This window comes from Nematolebias whitei, chromosome 6, assembly GCF_014905685.2.
Source record: "Nematolebias whitei isolate Nwh7 chromosome 6, NemWhi1, whole genome shotgun sequence".
Lineage (NCBI taxonomy): Eukaryota > Metazoa > Chordata > Actinopteri > Cyprinodontiformes > Rivulidae > Nematolebias > Nematolebias whitei.
The window spans coordinates 17988002-18008606 of record NC_056503.1 but is presented as its reverse complement, the minus strand read 5'-3'; the positions used below and the strand labels follow the sequence as shown (position 1 = coordinate 18008606).

At 40.9% G+C, this 20605-nt stretch overlaps 1 protein-coding gene across 1 annotated transcript in view; it reads right to left on the bottom strand.

The window, feature by feature from the left end:
• dpf1 (D4, zinc and double PHD fingers family 1) overlaps positions 1 to 20605 on the bottom strand; it is a 94687-nt gene that overhangs the window by 4018 nt on the left and 70064 nt on the right. The window contains exons 9-10 of the mRNA XM_037678511.1: positions 8291 to 8410; positions 265 to 368 (exon numbers count right to left, since the gene is read on the bottom strand). Of these exons, the coding sequence (XP_037534439.1) occupies positions 265 to 368; positions 8291 to 8410 (224 nt within the window). The remainder of the gene's footprint in view (positions 1 to 264; positions 369 to 8290; positions 8411 to 20605) is intronic.

The window sequence follows — 20605 nt, the reverse complement described above, 5'->3', positions numbered from 1 at the left end:
GGCCGTCCCTCTAAACTTTCATGGAGGACGCAGAAGAAGTGTACATTATTGGATTTATGATAATAGGGTTTCTGCATTTTGAATCAGTGGATACCATGGAGAGCGACAAATTAGGAAGACGTCGGCAGCAGTTTCGGCCATGGTAACGCTGCCAGCCTTATGTGAAGGACTAATCTATGGCTCAAGCTCTCAAACACAGAGCTCAACTGCAAGCTGGACGTGATTTCTGAAAATCGTAGGCCACTTGCAGCTCCTGGAACTCACCATCATGAAGGATCCAATCTTGGAGAACGTTAAATTGAGCACGGACCGGTCGGAATGTCCATAAATCTGGTTGCTTGGATTCGCTATTGAGTATACCAGCAGAACTTCAAGGCAGACAGAAAACAGTCTGGCGGCTCAAACAATTGTTGTTTATCTAAATTTGGCTTCCCCGCTGCCCTTGGAGTCAACTTATCTCAAATTGCTCCTGGAGGACACATAAACTAGAAGCTCTGCCTGCCTGCCTACCCCCCCCCCCCCCCACACACACACACACACACATGATGATATCAGAACCATGATGCTGATAGACACTGTACCATCTTATCAGAACTTTGGAACTCTGGAGTGTTTATGGATAACTCACTGCCTTTGTCGACCTTTATGCATAAATGTATTATGATGTCATTGTATGTTGCAGCTTTATGTTGCAAGGTCTTTTTATTTTTCATCTTTCACACCATTTCCCAGCCAGGAAATGGTGTGAGACATGATTTATTTATTTTTTTGGCTTCCTCCACCCTCGTGTTCTCTTTTTCTCATCTGCCTGTATGTTGACTGTAGTCTGGTCTCTCTTGTGAATGAGTCTTTGAGGCTCAATGGGAACTAACCTGTACAAATAAAGGTCTAATAATAATAATAATGCAGCTAGACACCAAAATGGAAGTGGGAGCATTGCTTTTTTTCCTCAAGTCATCCAGTTCATAAGGGTTAACAAATATGCATATATGGTGTCACCATCTATCTTGGATTTTGTTTTGGCAATCCAATTTTCAAAAGGAACTTTTCTAACACCTTGATGTACCTACACACCAAAATAGAAGTTGGTACTTCACCTATTTTTCAACTTATCATGCTCTCAACGTGCACAGACAGAAGGACAGATGGATGAAGGGTATTTCTATTGCAACCTTCTTCTCTCCACAATGGAGGGTCATAAAATTGCACTCATAGAAATCTTTTAACACCATATAAATTGGGGAGACCTCAACCTGATGTGAGCAGTCTGTAGACAAGGTTGTGATCAAGTTGACCTGAACACCTACCTTGAGGATCCTCACATCACAATGCCAGGAGTGATGCTGTGATGTCTCTCAACAATGACTGGTCCTCTCACTTCAGCACCACCATATTTATATGGTGATCACCATATATACTGATGGTGATCAGTCTATGTCTCCTGGTCAGAGCACCACACCAAACACAGCCGTCCCTGCTCTAGTGTAAATGGAAACCTACACAGGGAACAATGAATCCAATGTCCAGCTGATGACAATCACTGAAGCATAGGGCAGGATGACACAGGGTATCTGTGTCTGGGTGGCAGTTGCAGATGTCTTGATGTTCTATAATGCCTTACCCACAATATGATTGATCTTGGGCAACCTGAACCTTCACAATGTGTGTGGGAGGCCTTACGTACCCATTGATTCCAACATCAGACCCCTGTGGAATCTGTACACCCCACATGCCACACATGATATGACCACCCATCTAAATGCAAACCCACACTAAGACCACTATCAGTCTTTGTCAAGTGCTGGTAATGCTTTATAATGTATCTATGTGCCAGAAATGTTGCTCTTTGTAATTTCTTGGTAATGTTCTTTGTTGTTTTATGATTAGTATTTTTTTTTTATCATTTAGCAATATTATTTGTGCTTCACTTGTGTTCATTCACTTCTTCTCAGTTGTCTGTCCTCAGCCAGTTCTGCCATGCCCACTTACACCTGCACCCTGTTGACCTGTCACACCTGTTACTACTTTATCTTGTTATCCCTGTCTTTTGAATCAATGTATTTACCACGTCCTCAGCAGCATATTCTATGGTACAGTGACACAGTATGGTTCTCCTCGTGCCTCCTAATGCCCCTCTGTGAACTGATCTTCATGTTTATTCTATATTTTATTTTTATAATAAAGTTGTATTTCTAATATTCAAGCTCCTTGTGTTGAGATCAAACCTCCTGAAACACTATGAGGCATTCTGTGTCTGCTGACTCTCATTCCCAGTTCAGACTGACCGTCGGACCCTCTGACAACTGCCTGACAGCAGGATTACTCTGATGCCACCAATTACACCCTCTGGTGCCCGTTGTAGACGTCCAGTTCCTGGCAAATTGAATCATTTACATACTCATTAATGATCTGAATGTGCATCAAATTGGGCTATTTCTTCTGGGTGCTTAACTTTATTTCAGAGAGTTTATATTTCAGTTAGTTTGGTCAAATGTGTTTCTGAAAAGTAAATTATGTCAGTTTTAAAATGTAATGCTCATAATACAATTCAAGACTCATTTAGACTGATAATAAAGAGTAAAATACAACTTTCTTCAGTTTTGCGTCAGCGTTTTATTATGGAAATCTTTGTCATTCTTACTGCTGTATTATCTGTGTAACCTTTCTGCAGTTCATTTTTCTTGTGCTTGACTTTATCACCACACTTGGCCTTGAAAACACATCTGATGCTTAACATGTAACACCACCAATAAATTCAAGCCACAAGTACAAGATTATCTGCGTTTGCATATATATATATATATATATATATATATATATATATATATATACATATACATATATGTGTGTGTGTGTGCGTGTGTGTGTGGTTGTGTGTGCAGCCACATGTGTTTGGAGTAAACATGTAGTAAAAAGAGAAATCCTACATCATTCTCAGAGGTGCCACACAAACTGCAGGACTTGCATTCGATGCACTGCCAACGATAAGTCCTCACCGCAGCCGTCATATTCACTGTGAACTGAAGACAGGATGGGTGGCCTGGTGCACACACCCACACACACACACATGCACACACACACGCACACACACAAACATACATGCAAACATGTTTTTCACTACCACTGCTTCAGTAGTTTGAGTACAATCATCCACTATACATTTTCTGTGTCCATGATTTTATGTCATCCTGAACTTAACTCTGTAATTTTTAAAACATATTTTTAGGCAACATTTTCCTCCTATATTAACATAAATATGTCAGCAGAAGTCGTCATTTTATCCAAGTATAAAGGTATGACAAACTATCAAATTTGGCAGACAAATATCCATACTATTTTTGCTACTTTCATAAATAAATGTGTCCCTTCCGTCTCATAAAGTTACCTTAATTTTTCCTTTGTGCTCTTCTTGCAGATGCACAGGTTGTATTTCATATGGTCACTCACTCACTACATTGTGGCAACTATAGATTAACCTAAATTGGGAATAGTCTTGTATTTTTGTATTTCAAACACTACTTGAATGCAACATTCCTCATAATTATGCACAGAGTATTTTCAGCCATCTGTGGTATAAATAAACAACACTACGCTACAATTCACACTGGGATCTGAGGTTGTAGGCAACTTAAATTGTACTGGTTTTGACTGAGAAAGTGTAATTTACATCATCTGTTTTTATAAAACAGACAAACTTTATGTACATATATCTGTTATACTTTCTTTGTTGCATTTTATTTATTCACACAAGTCGTAACTATATAAAACCCTTAAGTATAATAATGCTGTCAGTTTATATAATCTACAAAATATTTCTGCACAAATACAACAAAGTTCAGTCAGGTCATCTGGAAGGGTTCATTTTTGCTGTTGTTGTCGAGACGTTTGTCCTTCGTCCACAGGACTTCATCAATCTGTGGAGCCACAAACAAACTGAGTCCCACAAGCAGCAAACCCACACAGTGGACCAACCACTTTGCTGGTGATAAAATGGTTTTTGGGGCCCTCCCTCTCCCCCGTCGACTCCTGAGGCAGCCACAGCCAAAGTCTTTCGGATGAAGGACGAAACGTCTCAAAAAAAAAAAAAAAAAAAAAAGAAACGGCCCACATGACCTGACTGAACTTTGTTGGATTTTCTACCTGGATTATTGAGCATGAACTTTGATATTTCTGCACAAAGCGCTGATTTTAAAAGTTGAAGATTGTGTGCAAATACAAAATAAATAAATAAATAAATAAATAAAATTAAAAAGCTGTGCAGCGCAACAATTAAACTGCAGCTTACCATTTTTTTTGTTTGTTTGTTTGTTTGTTTGTTTGTTTTTGGCAGCATACAATGTATTTAACGTTTCATATTTAGACTTGAATATTTTATCTTAAAAGATCATTTCACATTTTCTAATAAGTTTTCAAGCCCTGCAGCTCAGATGAAAGAGGAGATAAAACACTTATACACATTTGTAATGTCTGAAAATTATAAGCATGATATGTGGATGTTAGCATTAGCATAAGTTAGCCTGTGATGGTCTGTTTCAATACTCTACCATATGTTTTCTATGGCACTATAAAGTAAATTAACACTTTAAGTAAATTTTTCAAATATTACTGCAAAATAACTGATATTGGGAAATTTATAGTGAATGAAAACAGCCATACTCATGATTATGGACACATTTTTCAACTTCCTGACCTTCATTTGCCTTTTATGTGACATTAAAGACAAGGACCATACCAATGTTTTTTTTTTTTTTTACATTAGCCCATTCACTACAATTCACGTCAATCTTTTTAGGTCTTTGTTTATTTTTCAGATAAAAAGAAACATGAAGAATAAGCACATATATACAGCACATGCAGTGAAATAATAAACACAAAGATTCTGCACCATGTACAATCAGTGGTTTTACATGGAACCAAACTGTACAAACACTTCACGTAATCAAAGTAAAAAGCAAATGATGGGAAAATTATACAATCATTTTATAAAATATTCCAACACTACTTTAAAAAAATATCTGGCATTCTTTAACAAAAACATTCACAAACATCTGTTAAATCAATCTCAAATGAAAAACAAAGAGAAGTTTATTTATTTACAATTAGCTGATAAAACAATAGACAAAATTATTTCTGTTGTTAAAAAAAATGTCACATCAAGACGACATTTAAAAGGTCAAATTATCAGCAGGCAGCGTATTTTTAGAGATTGGTACAGGCCCAAATCATTGAGCTACATCCAATCTGTTATTTTTTAAACGTAACTATGATTACTATTGATCACAACTTATCAATCATTATTGAATTTTGATACAATAGTGAAATTAGATGCAAGAAATGCAAAAAGCCCTTGAGTTGTCAAAGGTAAAACATAACACAAATAGTAATGATAAACTATTTTGGAACAATTTACATTAAAGCCACCAGTACCTATCACATTACACTGTTTTATTTTTAAATTTCATTCATTCGACCAAGTTATTTTATTAGATAAAAGTATTTTTTTCTGATTTAGTCTACGTTGCATAATACCACATAGTGTTCTAGTGCACCAACAAAACAAAAGAAAATAAAAACCATGAATTTCATTAAGATTTAAAGTTGTTGTTTTTTGCCAGTTGTTTAAACAAGCATATTTACACACAGCAGCAAAATCAAGATGATCACTGTTAAAATTATCAAAAACACAAATGGGTCTGAAACATTGCATTAGGCCTCCTTCATACTGGATGACAACCCCACCATAATGAAAAAGATAAAGCCAAAATAGTGATTTGGTCTTCAGGGGTGTATTTAAAACCCAGTGGGGTCCTCAGCACATGTGACAGAAGGCTCTTTGACAAGACACCTTTTAGTCTGGGACTGAGACATGTTCTGGCCACCATGGTGAGATTTCTGAACGGACCAAGGTGGCGAGTGCACCCCTGGTGCAACTCTGTGCCACCAAACTAGGCAAAGACAAAGACAGGACCACTAAAATGGATAAAAGTATGCAAGGGTGCCGCAGCTCATTAATGTGATGAACGAATGAGATTAGTGTATGACTGCCTGCTCGTGGGATTAAACAACATACAAATTTATTACAGAGGGAATATCAAATATCAGCAGATGTAATTTTAATTTAATATTTTTAATAATGCATCACATTATTAAAAATAATATTAGTTCTGCTCCATGCCTATTATGGTTCCGCACTTCCCTCATCATCTCTAAATGCTCATGTTTGTGCAGGATGTAGCCGGCTTTATCTGTGATTCATGAAAAGTGAAATGAAGCATAAATATAGACAGGTCTATGCCGGCATTTTGCAGAAATGTTTTTAGAAATAGCCTAAAGAGTGATAGGTGATGGAGGGTTAAGATACAGGAAGAGTCTCCCTAGACCACTAGTCTTCCCTATGGTCTTGAGGTACTGATTATGACCCAAACAATGAGATCCAGGACACAAGTGGATGAAAAGGGCTTGCTCTGTAGAGTGGTCAGCCTCAGCCTTTAAGATGTGTGAAGGTCTGCCATTCAGCAGGAGCATGGAATAAAGCCGGTACTCTTTCAAATCAGAAGTAGTCAGTTGAGCTGGTTCCAACGTCTGATGGAAACGCTTCCCAGGTGCCTCTCTTTGGAGGTTTTCTGGGGCTGTCTCAATGGGAAGAGACCCTAGGGCAGACTAAAGGCCCCAGTATACTCAGGCGTACTTCAGTCTGCGGAGGTCCGCGTGTACCGTATTAGAGTCGAAGCGGACGCCCGCAGGGCATTTCCGTACAAAGCTCAATTTTGACGACCACATATGCGTACTCAGGGTCCCATAATAAACTGCCCAGCGAAGGACTGTTTTGTTTGCGACATCAATGCATTAAATTCCCCTTCTTCATCCCTGATCTGGTTTAATTAACTTTTCTTTTTTTTTCTTTGCCAAAAGGCAAGCGATCTCTTCCTCCTCCTCCATTGACGCCATGACTGAAATGGTGAGAAATGAAGGAATTTGTCACGAGCTAATTAAAATCAAGTCCAGCGTGGCTGCGGGAGGGTCTGGAGATTTCCTGGTGGGCTGGTCTGATGTGTGGGTTACAGGGCCAGCGCTCCCTGTTTTTTTGTTGTTGTTTTTTTAGAACTTTTTATTAACAACATATAAACATAGAACACCGCTGCGGCTGGGGCTACCAGCTCTCATTGTTGAAAATTTTAAAAATTTTATTTTGCGACCTGTCAATCTATCCAGTAGGCGTGTCAGCAAATGACCAATCGGCGACCTCAATTTGTCCCGAAGGTAAATGCCCCTTGCCTGCGGAGCTGGTCTGCAGCCACTCAGGGTGGACACTCGAGTATGAAGTCTCAACCCTCTGTGGACAATGCACGTCGAGTCCGCGCGGAAAAAGGTCCGCCTGAGTATACTGGGGCCTTTAGAATACACCTGAAAAGATTATAGATCCTCTCTGGTCTGGGAATGCTTTGAAATCCTCAAGGAGGAGCTGAAATGTTTTTGCTAGGGAAAGGAATGTCTGGGTTTCCCTTCTAAACCTGTTGCCCAACCACAGATATGATCCAACTACAGATAAGTGGTATAAAATGGATGGCTGTGCAAAACGAAGGGAAATTGTGGTGGTTTATTATTTTGGTAGCAGAGTGTTGGGATCCTGTGTAGTGTGGAAGAGGCTAGCGTCAATGTATTCATGAAGTGGGGCTTGAACACACCCGTGTGGCCATGCTGTATGACCGATGCCATGACCCCAACAAGCTTACACATGGCCGTATGGTAGTGTTGTGGTGGGGTGGACTTATCTTTTAGCATCCTGATGCAGTCCAAGTGAGTTGAGTCAAAGTGAGGCCTAGGAGATGATGTGATTATAAGTGGTAGAACCAACTGGGAAATATGTTGCTCATAGATAGAGTGAAATGAGAGTGCAGGAAAATGTTTCAGTGATATGGAAAATAACTGTTAGGATTTTAATAGTGTATCAGCATTGTGATTATCATTACACTGGAGGAGATTTTCCAAATTTGCCACAATCCATCTGTGTACTAATAAATCATTGAAGAGCATAGCAGGGCCATCATCCATTCTGAAGGGAGACTTAAATAGTTATCATTGAATTCAGATACATAGTTCAACCTTTTATTAGATGGGCTAAAGCAAAAACAATGGCATGGTCCATTTATTTTAAAGATCTAATCAAAGATCCAGATTTTCATTTCCTTAAATATGAATTTCGTACTCGGTAAAAGGAAACTTGTCAGAATGTTGCATCAGCAGATGGCTGCCTTTCTCCTGCCAATCACTGGCTTCAGTGGTCTCCTACCTGAACGTCCACAGTCTGCACAGGAGATCAGGTCTTCAGGACAGCCAGTCTTCTTTGAGCCTCCGAGGCAAAAGTCGCAGTAGCCGTTGGCGATGACTGAGCCATCCGGTGCTTTTTTGGCTGCAAGAGAAAGGAAAAAAGACAAAACAAAAGGCAAATTCAGTTAAATTGCACTCTGGAGGAAAAAAGTAGATGATGAGCAGAATGAAAACTCATAAGCCCAAGTTATGAAACACAGTCCTGGGATGAAACGGTTTTGTCAGTCTCTTGACAGTAAGACCAAGTGAGAAGGAGAGAATGGATGAATGGAGCAGTCATTAGTGAGATGTGATACAAAGTGCCAACTATGAAATAATGAGATGCAAGACAAAAAAATGAAGAAAAGATTTCACATTGTCTTTATCTGCTTTCTTTATTTAAAATCAAACCAACAAAAAATTGGTAAGCCAGCAGAGAAGCCAGGAACTCTCCATAGCAGAACTGATCGAAGAAGTGAGTGACGGTAGATGGGAGGGGTGCCTGCTGGGTGCCCCCTGGGGTCCGATAAATATTGAGAAAGTAAAGAAAGAGGCTGACTGAGGCTTTCAAGAAAGAAAAGGAAAGTATGAGGTGCTGCACACGAGTGTAGGTGAGACCGTCAGGACAAACCTGCCGTCACACTGAGCACAGACAAGAGCGTCATGTGGAGCCATTTTTATTATTGTTAACAAGACAGAAAATTCCCTTGCCTGCCTGAGTGCAGTGTATGTACAGTATGTAGGCATACTTGTGTACATGCACAACATCCCCACTCCCCATCTCTCTGCCTGCCTGCCTGTCTGTCTGTTTCACTGACTTTGATTGCATAATCAATTTAATGAAAGCAATTACATAACCACCATAGACTGTTTCATATGTACCCTGTCTTCTCAGCGATGTAATGCAGTGGATGGGTCGTTCACAGTGAGTCACCAGGCAGGACAGACTAGAGTACAGTGCACTTATAAACCTGCATGCAGTTCGAACAAATGTGAAAATCTACACAACCAGCAGAAGAAAAAAAACTAAAATTAAAATGAAACCCCACTAGTGAAACCTTGTGAATATGCTGACTGAAGGTCATTATCCACAAAATCTTTTGCAGTAGGAAGTAAACAAGAGTGAGAAGAGGAAGTGAAATTTATTTCTGGTAGGACAAAAACTATGGAGATTTCACAAAGACTGATTAATCCAGACATTTTTTCCACATTGAATGATACCGACCATATTTCATCAACCTGCAGTCTTTACTTGCTCTGTTCTCCAAGTTTGTATTCACAATTATTGCTACCATTATCTTTGTGTTCTTTGTTTTTCTTCCTATAGGACATGTGAATGGCTAAACTCATTTGTCTGTATCCTTCTTGTCCTCTCAACCATCAGCTGGTTGAGGCAGATGGGGTACCATCTGGGTTTAGCTTCTGCTCGAGGTTTCATCATCCTGTTAAAAGGGAGTTGGTTCTTTCCACTGTTGCCTGCCAAACCACGCTTCTTCAGAAAGGGGGATTATATCTAGTGAAGAATGAGCTCAGTCTGCTGGTTTCCTTTGACAAATTGTTACTAACTGACTTTTTTTAAATATACTAAAAGTAATAAAAGTCTATTTAATTAAAATTATTACATGCATGTTGGAGGCGAGCGTATTATGTTATAGTCTCCGTCCATGTCTGTAAATTTTCTATTGTCCCTCTCATAAACTTTGATCAGCTAAAGATAATTTTACAAAATGTAATACATTTATACATAATTTCTAGACAAAGTGTCACATACACTTTTCATCACCCCAGCTCTAAGGTCAAGGTCAAAAATCAAGGTTAAAGGCTACACAAGGTCTTTGCTTGCCCGGGCCATTCGTATAGATTGCTGTTTTGCTGTATAACAGTTTGTCAGCAGGTATATACTGTGCCGCATGTGGTACTCTTATTATATATAATGACAATTCACAACAAAAGTAATTTCAGGGCACTGTACAAAAGTTCTCAGGTTGTGGGGTTGCTGGAGCCCATATACAGCAGTCAGTAATTTAATTCATAATGCAATGCAATATATTGACAAACACTCCTCCAAGAATTGCTGCCTTATCCTGGTGGAAGAGTTTGGGTACCCAAATGATTTTAGGAGCTATGCTGTTGGGGGTAATTGTCCCAAGGCATGCATGGGTTTTCTTCGGGTACTCCAGTTTCCTCCTACCGACCAAAAACATGTATGTTAGGCTGACTGGTAACTCTAAATTGTCCCTAGATGTGAGTGAGAGAGTGAATGGTTGTTTGTCTCATTTGTCTCTATGTGTCCCTGCGATGGACTGGAGACCTGGCCAGGGTGTCCCCTACCCCTCGCACAGTGACTCCTGGATATGGACAACAGTGACCCCCATGACATGAAATGGAAGAAGCGGATTAAAATAATGAATGGATGGACACACTGGTCCTAAGTGAAAGACCAGACAAAGAGCTTTTACAACTCATATGTACTGAAGAGGAGCTCAATGTTCATTGCCAGGAAATGGGTTTTCGGGGGCTCCAACCTGGAGCCAGACCTAGAGAAGGGTCTTACGGGTACTTGGGTGTGCACCTGAATGACAATCTCAGCTGGGGCAACAACACTATCAGTATAATCAAGAAAGCACATCAGCAACTCTACTTCTTCAGGCAGCTGAGATGAGCTGGTCTGGGAAGCTCAGTCCTCACCTCCTTCTACAGGTGTGCAGTGGAGAGCATCCTGTGCTCCAGCATCAACGTGTGACATAGAGGCTGCGCAGCTGTAAAAAGAAAAGCTCTGCAGAGAGTGGTGAAGGATGCACAGAAGTCTGTTGGAGTCAGTCTCCCCACCAACACAGACATTTACACCTCCAGATGCAGGAAGAGGGCCACCTGCATCATGAAGAACTCCACTCACCCAGCACACACAATTTTTGCCCTGTTCCCCTCAGGCAGGAGGTTTAGGAGCATTAAGTGTAGAACCACTAGACTGAGGAACAGCTTCTACCCTCAAGTTGTTAGACTCATAAATCCCTAACCAGGAAAATCACTGTAATGCCACTTTAGTTGGTGATATGTGACTATATGTGCTGCTGATTATCCATGCTGCTGATTTCTTCCCCATAAGCTGCTATATTCCTACTCATCTGCTCACAACAAATTCATGTTCAGGCTGCTGTTTCATACACAGTATTTTATTATATTATTATTGTTTAGCATATATCTTAGATCCTTGTATAATTCAATTCATCCATCCATTATCTTCCACTTGCTCCAAAGTCAGGTCGGGGGGCAGCAGCTTGAGCAGGGAGACCCAGACATCTTTTTCTACGGGTACCTTTTTCTTGCTCTTCTGGGGGGACTACAAGGCGTTCCCAGGCCAACCAAAAGACATAGTCTCTCCAGCGTGTCCTGGGTCTCCTCCCAGTCTGACATGCCCGAAGCACCTCCCTAGGGAGGTGCCCAGGGAGTGTCGGATGCTCGAACCACCTCAACTGGCTCCTCTCGATGTGGAGTAGCATTGGTTCTACTCCGAGTCTCTCCCGGATAACTGAACTTCTCACTCTATCTCTAAGGGAGACTCCAGCTACCATGCAGAGGAAACTCATTTTAACCGCCTGTAACCATGACCTCATTCTTTCGGTCACTACCTAGAGCTCGTGATAGGTGAGGGTAGGAAAGTAGACTGACCGGTAAACAGAGAGCTTTGCCTTACAGCTCAGCTCTCTCTTCAGCACAATGGACCGGTACAGAGTCCACAATACTGCAGAGGCTGCACCAGTCCATCTGCCAATCTCACTCTCCATTCAATTCAGTTTATTTATATAGCACCAAGTCACAACCAAATTCATCTCAGGTCACTGAACAAAACATTCATATACATACAAAATAAGTTAATAACGTAATTTATCTGGTATAGTGTTCCTGTTTTATAGTTTATATTTTTGTTAGGGCAGCATGGTGGTGCAACTGGTAGAGCTACTGCCTCTCAGCGAGCAGGTCCCTGGTTCAAATCTTGGTCCCGGGACTTTTCTGGGCGAAGTTTGCATGTTCTCTCCGTGCATGCGTGGGTTTTCTCTGGGTACTCTGGTTTCCTCCCACAGACCTAAAACATGCATATTAGGTTGATCGTAACTCTAAATTGTCTCTAGGTGTGAGTGAGAGAGTGAATGGTTATTTGTCTCATTTGTCTCTATGTGTCCCTGTGATGGACTTGCAACCCATCCAGGGTGTACCTCGCCCCTCACACAGTGATTGCTGGACATTGGCACCGGCATCTCCCGTGACCCAAAATGGAAGAAGCAGGTAAAATATAATGGATGGATGGATGGATGAATATTTTTTGCTATTTTTAGGTGTAACTGGGACCTTGAGTACACAATGTTGTTCCACCTCATGTACCACATGTGATGCGAATGACAATAAAGTCACCTCGAACTTTGATCTTTATGGGCGAGCACTTGGTTACCAGACCTCTACCCATTCCTGCAGGCCCACCACCTGCAAGAGTAGCCATATGGGTCAGGTGCAGTTAGGTTAGGTGTCCCAATGTCCTTGGGAGGGCTGGACTTTGTTCCACTGTAGAGTTGCCCAGAGGTACCATGCTGGTGTGGGCTGCTTGTAAGCCCCAATCTTGGAGCCTGTACTTTGGAGTTCTCCTTGGTAGGTGAAAGAGTAATGTCACTGAGCTTTTCACTTTTGTATGGTGCCCTTAAATTATGTTTTTAGGTGAATGTGTGCTATATACAAAAATTGACTTCAGCTTGATAAGAGTAGCACAACAAGGCAGATGTTAGTGCTGTCCCCTCACAGCTGGAATGTTGCAGGTTTGCATCCATGCTTGGCCCTTTCCATGTGGAATTTGCATGCTTTCTCCTTGTATTATATTCTGGTTTCCTCCCACCAAAAACAGATCTAAAACATGTATGTTAGGTTAATTGTAAGTCCAATTAGTCCCAAATAGTTGTGTAGGTGTCCCCCGTCTCTCACATAGTGACTACTGGAGATAGGCACCAGCTCCATCGTAACCCAAAAATAAAAAAACAGGTCAAAACAAAATGGATGGGAGGATTGAAAAAATAATGATCAATCAATATATAGAAACTTTTTGGACCATTATGACTCTTAAAATGCTTTAAAATAATCTGTCATAATACAATATTGCAAAATATTTTATATATCTATTAGGCTGCAGTATTCACTAAGTTGCTATGTTCAAAACTACATTTTAATTTTATTCAAAATTTTTATTATTGTACAAAAAAGTGGTCCCTGTAGCTTTTAACACTTGCAGTGGGAGATTCAGGGCAGCTTAATGCTCAAGTGGGGGTCTTCAATATACTCGCTTGGACAATGATTAACAATAAAGATGATTTGTTTTCAAGAGTGAAATGTACATGAGTGTAAAACAATCACACATTTTTAAGTTGTATCATTTTCTGACATGCTTTCATTACATCTGATTCACATTTTGACTTCTCAAGTTTGCAATATTTGGAAAGTGATGAATAAATCTGTGTGATTCTGAACACAATTCAGATGTAAACTCTATCATAAACTCTATTCATACAAAAGCACCTTTTATGCTCAGCAAGTGAACATAATTTAAAAATCAACAATTTGTAAAAACTGCAGCAGATCTGAGCTGCAGATCTGAGCTGCAGATCTGAGCTGCAGATAGTCACACAAATGCATAGACACCCACTAGTGTTCATTATTTGCCACAAGCAAAGAGGGCTCCAACACCTGTCGCAAATGTCAAAAAGTAAATGAACAGCACTGTCCAAACTTTTCTGCACTGCACATTGTTTCTCGTTCATTCCCTGCATGCTTTTCCACAGGGCTTCAACCGAGCAAACCGTAAAAATAACAGAACGTTCTAGAATGTTTGCTGCTGCAGATTCTCCTCTTCAGAACACACGCTGGGTCTCATCCAAAAGTCTTTTCAAAGGAAGGGTCCTCACGAAGAGAAATGACCTGGAAGTATTTAAATATGGTCTACATTACTGCTGGTTTAATTCCTATACACTGAGGAAATGACCTCCAATAACTTCTTTATTTACTCCATTATTGGAGCATAAACTGAAAAAAAGCTTAAATAAAGGAGTGAGAGCAGCTGTGACACTTTTCACTCGTGTTTTTTTATTTTATTTGTGTAATCATTTTAGAAGTATCCAACAATTTTCAGTCAGGTCATCTGGAAAAAAAAAAAGAAAAGAAACTGTCCAGATGACCTGACTGAAAATTATTGGATTGTATACCTGGATTATTGAGCATGGACTTTTTTGGTTTTGAACCAGTTTGACATGACTGTAGATGAGAAAGGGGGCCGGCACCAGAGGAGGCAGGCATACCAAAGACACCATCTTAGCACCAACATAACTGGTTTGTTCCACTTTGGAGTAAGCTGTTTAGGGGAAGAATCAGATTTGTGTTGTGTGTTTCCTTGACTGATGAAGCCTTCTGGATGGAAGGTGAAACGTTTCAGCAAAAAAAAGAAAAAAGAAACTGTCCAGATGACCTGACTGAAAATTGTTGGATTGTATACCTGGATTATTGAGCATGGACTTTTTTTTTTTCATTTTAGAAGTATTGAGTATTATATTATACTGACAAAAGGCAAAGACGGATCATGTCTTATGATTCTAGAATTGCTCCGCTCAAGGTGGCTGCATGTTGGAGTAGCTCTGTTACTTTCATTCTGGGATATTGCTTTTGAAAACTTTAATTCCTTTGTTTTCTTAATCACTTTTTTTGATTGGTTCCTCTGGTATTGGGTGCTGTGCAGCTGGAAGGATTTTTACTGAAAGCTTTTTACTTTAGGACATTTGTTATAGGCAGCACGGTGGCGCAACTGGTAGAGCTGCTGCCTTTCAGCGCGCAGGTCCTTGGTTCAAATCCCGGTCCGGGGGCCTTTCTGGGTGGAGTTTGCATGTTCCCTCCGTGCATGCATGGGTTTTCTCCGGGTGCTCCGGTTTCCTCCCACAGACCAAAAACATGCATGTTAGGCTGATTGGTAACTCTAAATTGTCCCTAGGTGTGAGTGAGAAAGTGAATGGTTGTTTGTCTCATTTGTCTCTATGTGTCCCTGTGATGGACTTGCGACCCATCCAGGGTGTACCCCGCCCCTCGCACAGTGATTGCTGGACATGGGCACTGGCGACCCCCGTGACCCAAAATGGAAGAAGCGGATAAAAGATAATGGATGGATGGACATTTGTTATAAAGCGTAACCATAACAACAATGTGCTTTTTACAACTGGGAGCAGCTGATTAACATCTCAAAGCTCAAATAATACCTGAACTACAGCACCTAACCCCAAGTGAGTTGAAAAGGAGGTGTCGTGGATGAATTCCCATCTACCTGTCAGCGGTGCTCGAGTACCTGACTGCCGAGGTCCTAGAGCTGGTCGGAAATGCGGCTTGTAACAACAAGAAGACCAGGATCATCCTCCGACACCTGTAGTTGGCTGTCTGCAATAACGAAGAGCTCAACAAGCGCATGAGAGGAGTGACCATCGCTTAGAGAGGAGTTCTGCCCAACATTCAGGTGGTCCTGCTGCCCAGGAGGACCCAGAAACCTGCCTAGTCCAAGTAGACGAATCGACGTCTGCAACCAGTTTCTTCAGATCTGCTGTAAGACCGACCGGTACAAGAGATCCTTCCTGCACACAGCCATCAGCTTCTATAACAACTCTTAATGAAACCAGGATGATGAGTTACAACATTTAATTTCCCTTTGGGATTAATCAAGTATTTTTGAATTTGAATTGAATGCCTGTATATGTGTGTATTTGAGTATCTGCCACCAAAACTTCTCGTAAACCACTGGACAGAAACTAATGAAATTAACAAAACTCTCACAAGTAATCTCTGTGTATGCACAAGAACAAGTGAGTGACATTAGAGACAACTTGATTCACGACAGCCACGGACCTTGAAGAAAGACAAAATATAGTCAGTTTTACAGAAATTGCGCTACATTTGAAAGAAGCTGAGCATCATTGCCACCACATACTCCAAGTTATTCTTATGGTTCAAGGTCTTTGCTTAAAACTTTGGCATTAAATATTGGAGACAACCTTTTTGACTGTTTGCAAAATATCTCATGACCCACTAAACATTTTGTTTTTAACTCACAAAGTAATCTATGTCTGACTACATTTTTGGAGTCATCACTGTTAAGTTGACTACCACAGCTTCTTTAACTTTAACCTGCATGAAAAATTGCTATAACACTATCAGATTTACATATATTGACCTGAAGGATGGCACGGTGGATCAGCTAGTAGAGCTGTAGTCTCTCAGCGAGAAGGTCGCCAGTTCAAATCCCAGCCCAGGACCTTTCTGGGTAGAGTTTGTATGGTCTCTCCATGCATGGGTGGGTTTTCTCCGGGTACTCCGGTTTCCTCCCACAGACCAAAAACATGCCCTGGACACCGTAGACAGGTCTCCAGTCCATTACAGAGACACATAGAGACAAATGAGACAAACAATCATTCACTCTCTCACTCACACTTAGAGACAATTTAGAGTTACCAATCAGCCTAACATACATGTTTTTGGTCTGTGGGAGGAAACTGGAGTGCTTGAAGTAAACAAACCTGCATTGAAAGGCTGAGGCAAACCTGAAACCTTGCTGTGAGGCGACAGTGCTAGCCACTGCTCCGCCGTGCTACTTTGTAGATGTTCTTACTTAGTCAGATGTTTACTGAGAGAAGGACGTTAAAGACGTGGAGAGAAGGCCTGTGGGGCCCGTCCAAACACGTTCCTGTCTCATTGTTGTGGTCAAATACATTTCTTTTATCTTGCTGCTTTTATTTGTTGCTGATTGGACCTCAGAGTCTCTGGTGGGACAAAGTAGTACACACACACACACACACACACACACACACACAGACACGCATACACAGACACTCATATTAAACCCATTCTGGGTACTTTCTTGCTCTGTCTGCGTGTCTCTGTGTTTGCTTTGTATCTCTGCATGTGTGCGTGCTTGAAGGCCCCAGAGAGTGAATCAGCAGGTCCTGACGTATAAGCGAGTAAGCCGGGGCTGCCCGCTGGCCTGCCTGCGTGCCCGAAAAGGGGGGGGGGGGGGGATCCATCAATGATTAATCGCTTGTGGCTATGTTTCAAAAGCCGCCTGCAACCACAGACACACAAAAGGAGGAAGGGAGGAGAGCGGTAACCAACAGAGGCAACACAGAGGACGGGATAATGACCGAGAATAAAAATTACAAATATACTCAAATTTAAAAAGACAGCCAAAAATATAAAATTGTCAGGTTTTTCCTCTTCCTCCTCATTCCGTCAGTACCATGCCTCTCCTACTGACAATTCCTTCCATTCCCACTCTAACCCCCCCATGTTTCCCTCTTTTACCTGACCCCCCTCCCCCTCTTCTTCTCTTCCAATTACCAGGAGGAGTATGAGCAGAACTGCACACTTCACAGCTTTCAAGTGTTGGAGAGAGAGATCCTCCTGGGAATTATCCAGCAAGAGACGAATCCTCAAAAGCCCCCCCACCCACCCACCACCACCACCACAGAACACCAACCCTTCCCAATCCGTCTTCCCCCTCCACCCCAGTCTCATTTTCCCCTCTCTCCTCCACTGTGCTGTTGCACCTTCATCACGCCATGTTGTTGGGATCTCTGGGCTCCTTTCACTTTTAACCTAAACCTGCATTCTTTCAAGCCTCACCTGTTTCAAATTACTATTTTTTATTGATGCTTTCAGAGATAAAGTTTTTTTTTATTGCTCACAGCCATAAAAGTTGACAAGAATGTATTCTATTTTGTATGTGCATTTGCGTATATGATAATACTATATATCTGTGTATTGGGAAAATATCTCCTGACCCACTGGACATATTTTATTAAAACTCTTCATTAGATGTATACTGACATAGCTGCCACAAATTATTGTTGATGGGGTGAATCTGAGAGGAGCGGAGGAAAGGAGACGGGTTGCGGAGGGTGGCACAGTGCATGGGTTCGGCAGGATGGTTTGATGCAACCGACCGCTCTCTGAGCTACTCCAGTCCACCAGGAATTCACTGACATCTACGCGGTCCATCTGCAGCTCGATTTGTTCCACCAGAACCCCACTCTCCTGCCCCTTTCCCACCTCGGGATTAGGCTCCAGCCTGTCATGGCAGCTGACCTCTATAGAACAGTTTTGGTTCCGCAGGGAACTTTGTATGTTCTGTGTCTGCCAGACCTGATTTTGGAGGACAATCATCGTCCGTTGCTGCGGTCATTACTAACATCATGCTGCTAACAGGACCACACTGCTAGCAAAGTCAAAGATTCTTTATTTTTCATTCGCACCACATGTGGTACATATGGTGGAATTAAATTGTGTGCACAGGGTCCCAGTTACATCCAACAAAAGTATAAAATGTAAACGAAAAATGGTAATAAGATCTAAGATATGAATTAAGAAAAACGTTAAACTAAAATTACACTAAGCAATAGTAGTACAAAAACAATATGCCGACACAAACATGAGTCTGCCTGAGCAGATGAGTACGAGTGAACACAACAGCATGAAATAAATCAGCAGCATGATGTTTAATTTAATAGTCAGTTGGTTTTACCCAAAATGTCCGCACATCTACTCATTCGCATCATCACACTCTCGACCTGGTTCTGACCTATAGTATAGAGATTAAGGACTTAGTAATAGTTCCTCAAAATCAGGTTCTGTCCGACCATTTTTGAACAACCTTTGAGTTTACATTAAATGACTACACAGTCACTGAGAGTAAATTTTATCTCAGCAGGTGCTTATCAGAAAATTATTATTTACTTTAAAGCAGGCTCTAGAAACCAGGAGAGAAAATGGTGCTCCACTAATGTTGAAGAATTTAATTTAACTTGGAAAGATAGTTTTCTAACATAAAAGAAAGCTCTCGATAAAGCTAGAACTTTATATTATTCATCTTTAATTGATGACAATGAAAATAACCCTAGGTTTCTGTTTAGTACTATAACTAGACAAACTAAAAGTCCCATCTCTGTTGAACCATGTATCCCTACAATTATAAGCAGTGATGACTTCATGAGATTCTTTATCAATAAAATTATTTCAATTAGAGAGAAAATTCAAACCATTCTTCTTTCTACTATCTCTAGTCCCCTGCCAGATGATGCACCTTTAGAGATATTACTGGAACCTGATTGTGTTTGGACAGTTTTTGTCCTGTTGAGCTCTCTGAATTGTCAAAAATAATAACCTCATCCAAACCATCCACATGTCTGCTAGATCCCATCCCAACCAGACTGCTTAAAGAGGTATTTCCCCTAATTAATGTCCACATTTTGGATCTACTTAATTTTTCTTTAATGAATGGTTATGTACCACAGAGCTTTAAGGTTGCTGTAATTAAACCTTTACTTAAAAAGTCTGATCTTGATTCAGAAATTCTGGCCAATTAAAGACCTATATCTAATCTAACTTTCATCTCAAAAATTCTAGAGAAAATAGTTGCAGGTCAGTTGCGTGAACATCTACAAAGAAATAATCTGTTTGAAGAGTTTCAGTCAGGGTTCACAGCTCATCATAGCACAGAAACAGTACTAGTAAAAGTCACTAAAAGCTCGAGTATACTCGCACGTTCTGTCAGCCGCGCGGTAACTGTACACACTGTCCGCAGAGGGTTGAGACTTCATGCTTGAGCGTCCACCCCGAGCGGCTGCAGACCAGCTCCACAGACGGGGGGCGTTGACCTTCAGGACAAATTGAGGTCGCTGATTGGTCATTTTGCTGACACGCCTATTGAACTGATTGACAGGTCGCAAAAAAAATAAAAAAATCGAGAGCTGGCAGCCCCAGCCGCAGCAGTGTTCTATGTTTATATGTTGTTAATAAAAATAAAAAAAAACAGGGAGTGCTGGCCCTGCAGCCCACAGATCTGCACAGACATGCACTTTAGGTGTCCGCTTCGACTCTAATCCGGTACGTGCGGACGTCCGCGGACTCACGCAAGTATACTGGAGGCTTAATGAAATTCTCATGGCCTCAGACAATGGACTTGTGTCTACACTTGTCCTGTTAGACCTCAGTGCTGCTTTTGATACATTTGATCACAATAATTTACTACAGAGGCTTGAATATGATCTTGGGATTACAGGAACAGCTCTAAAATTATTTTAATCATAATTATCTTTTAGATTCCAGTTTTTTAAATATAAATAATGAATTTTCTACTTACACAAAAGTTAGTCATGGAGTTCCTCGGGACTCAGTGATTGGACTGATACTCTTTATTTTATATATGCTTCCATTAGGTGAAGTTGATATATGTATATAT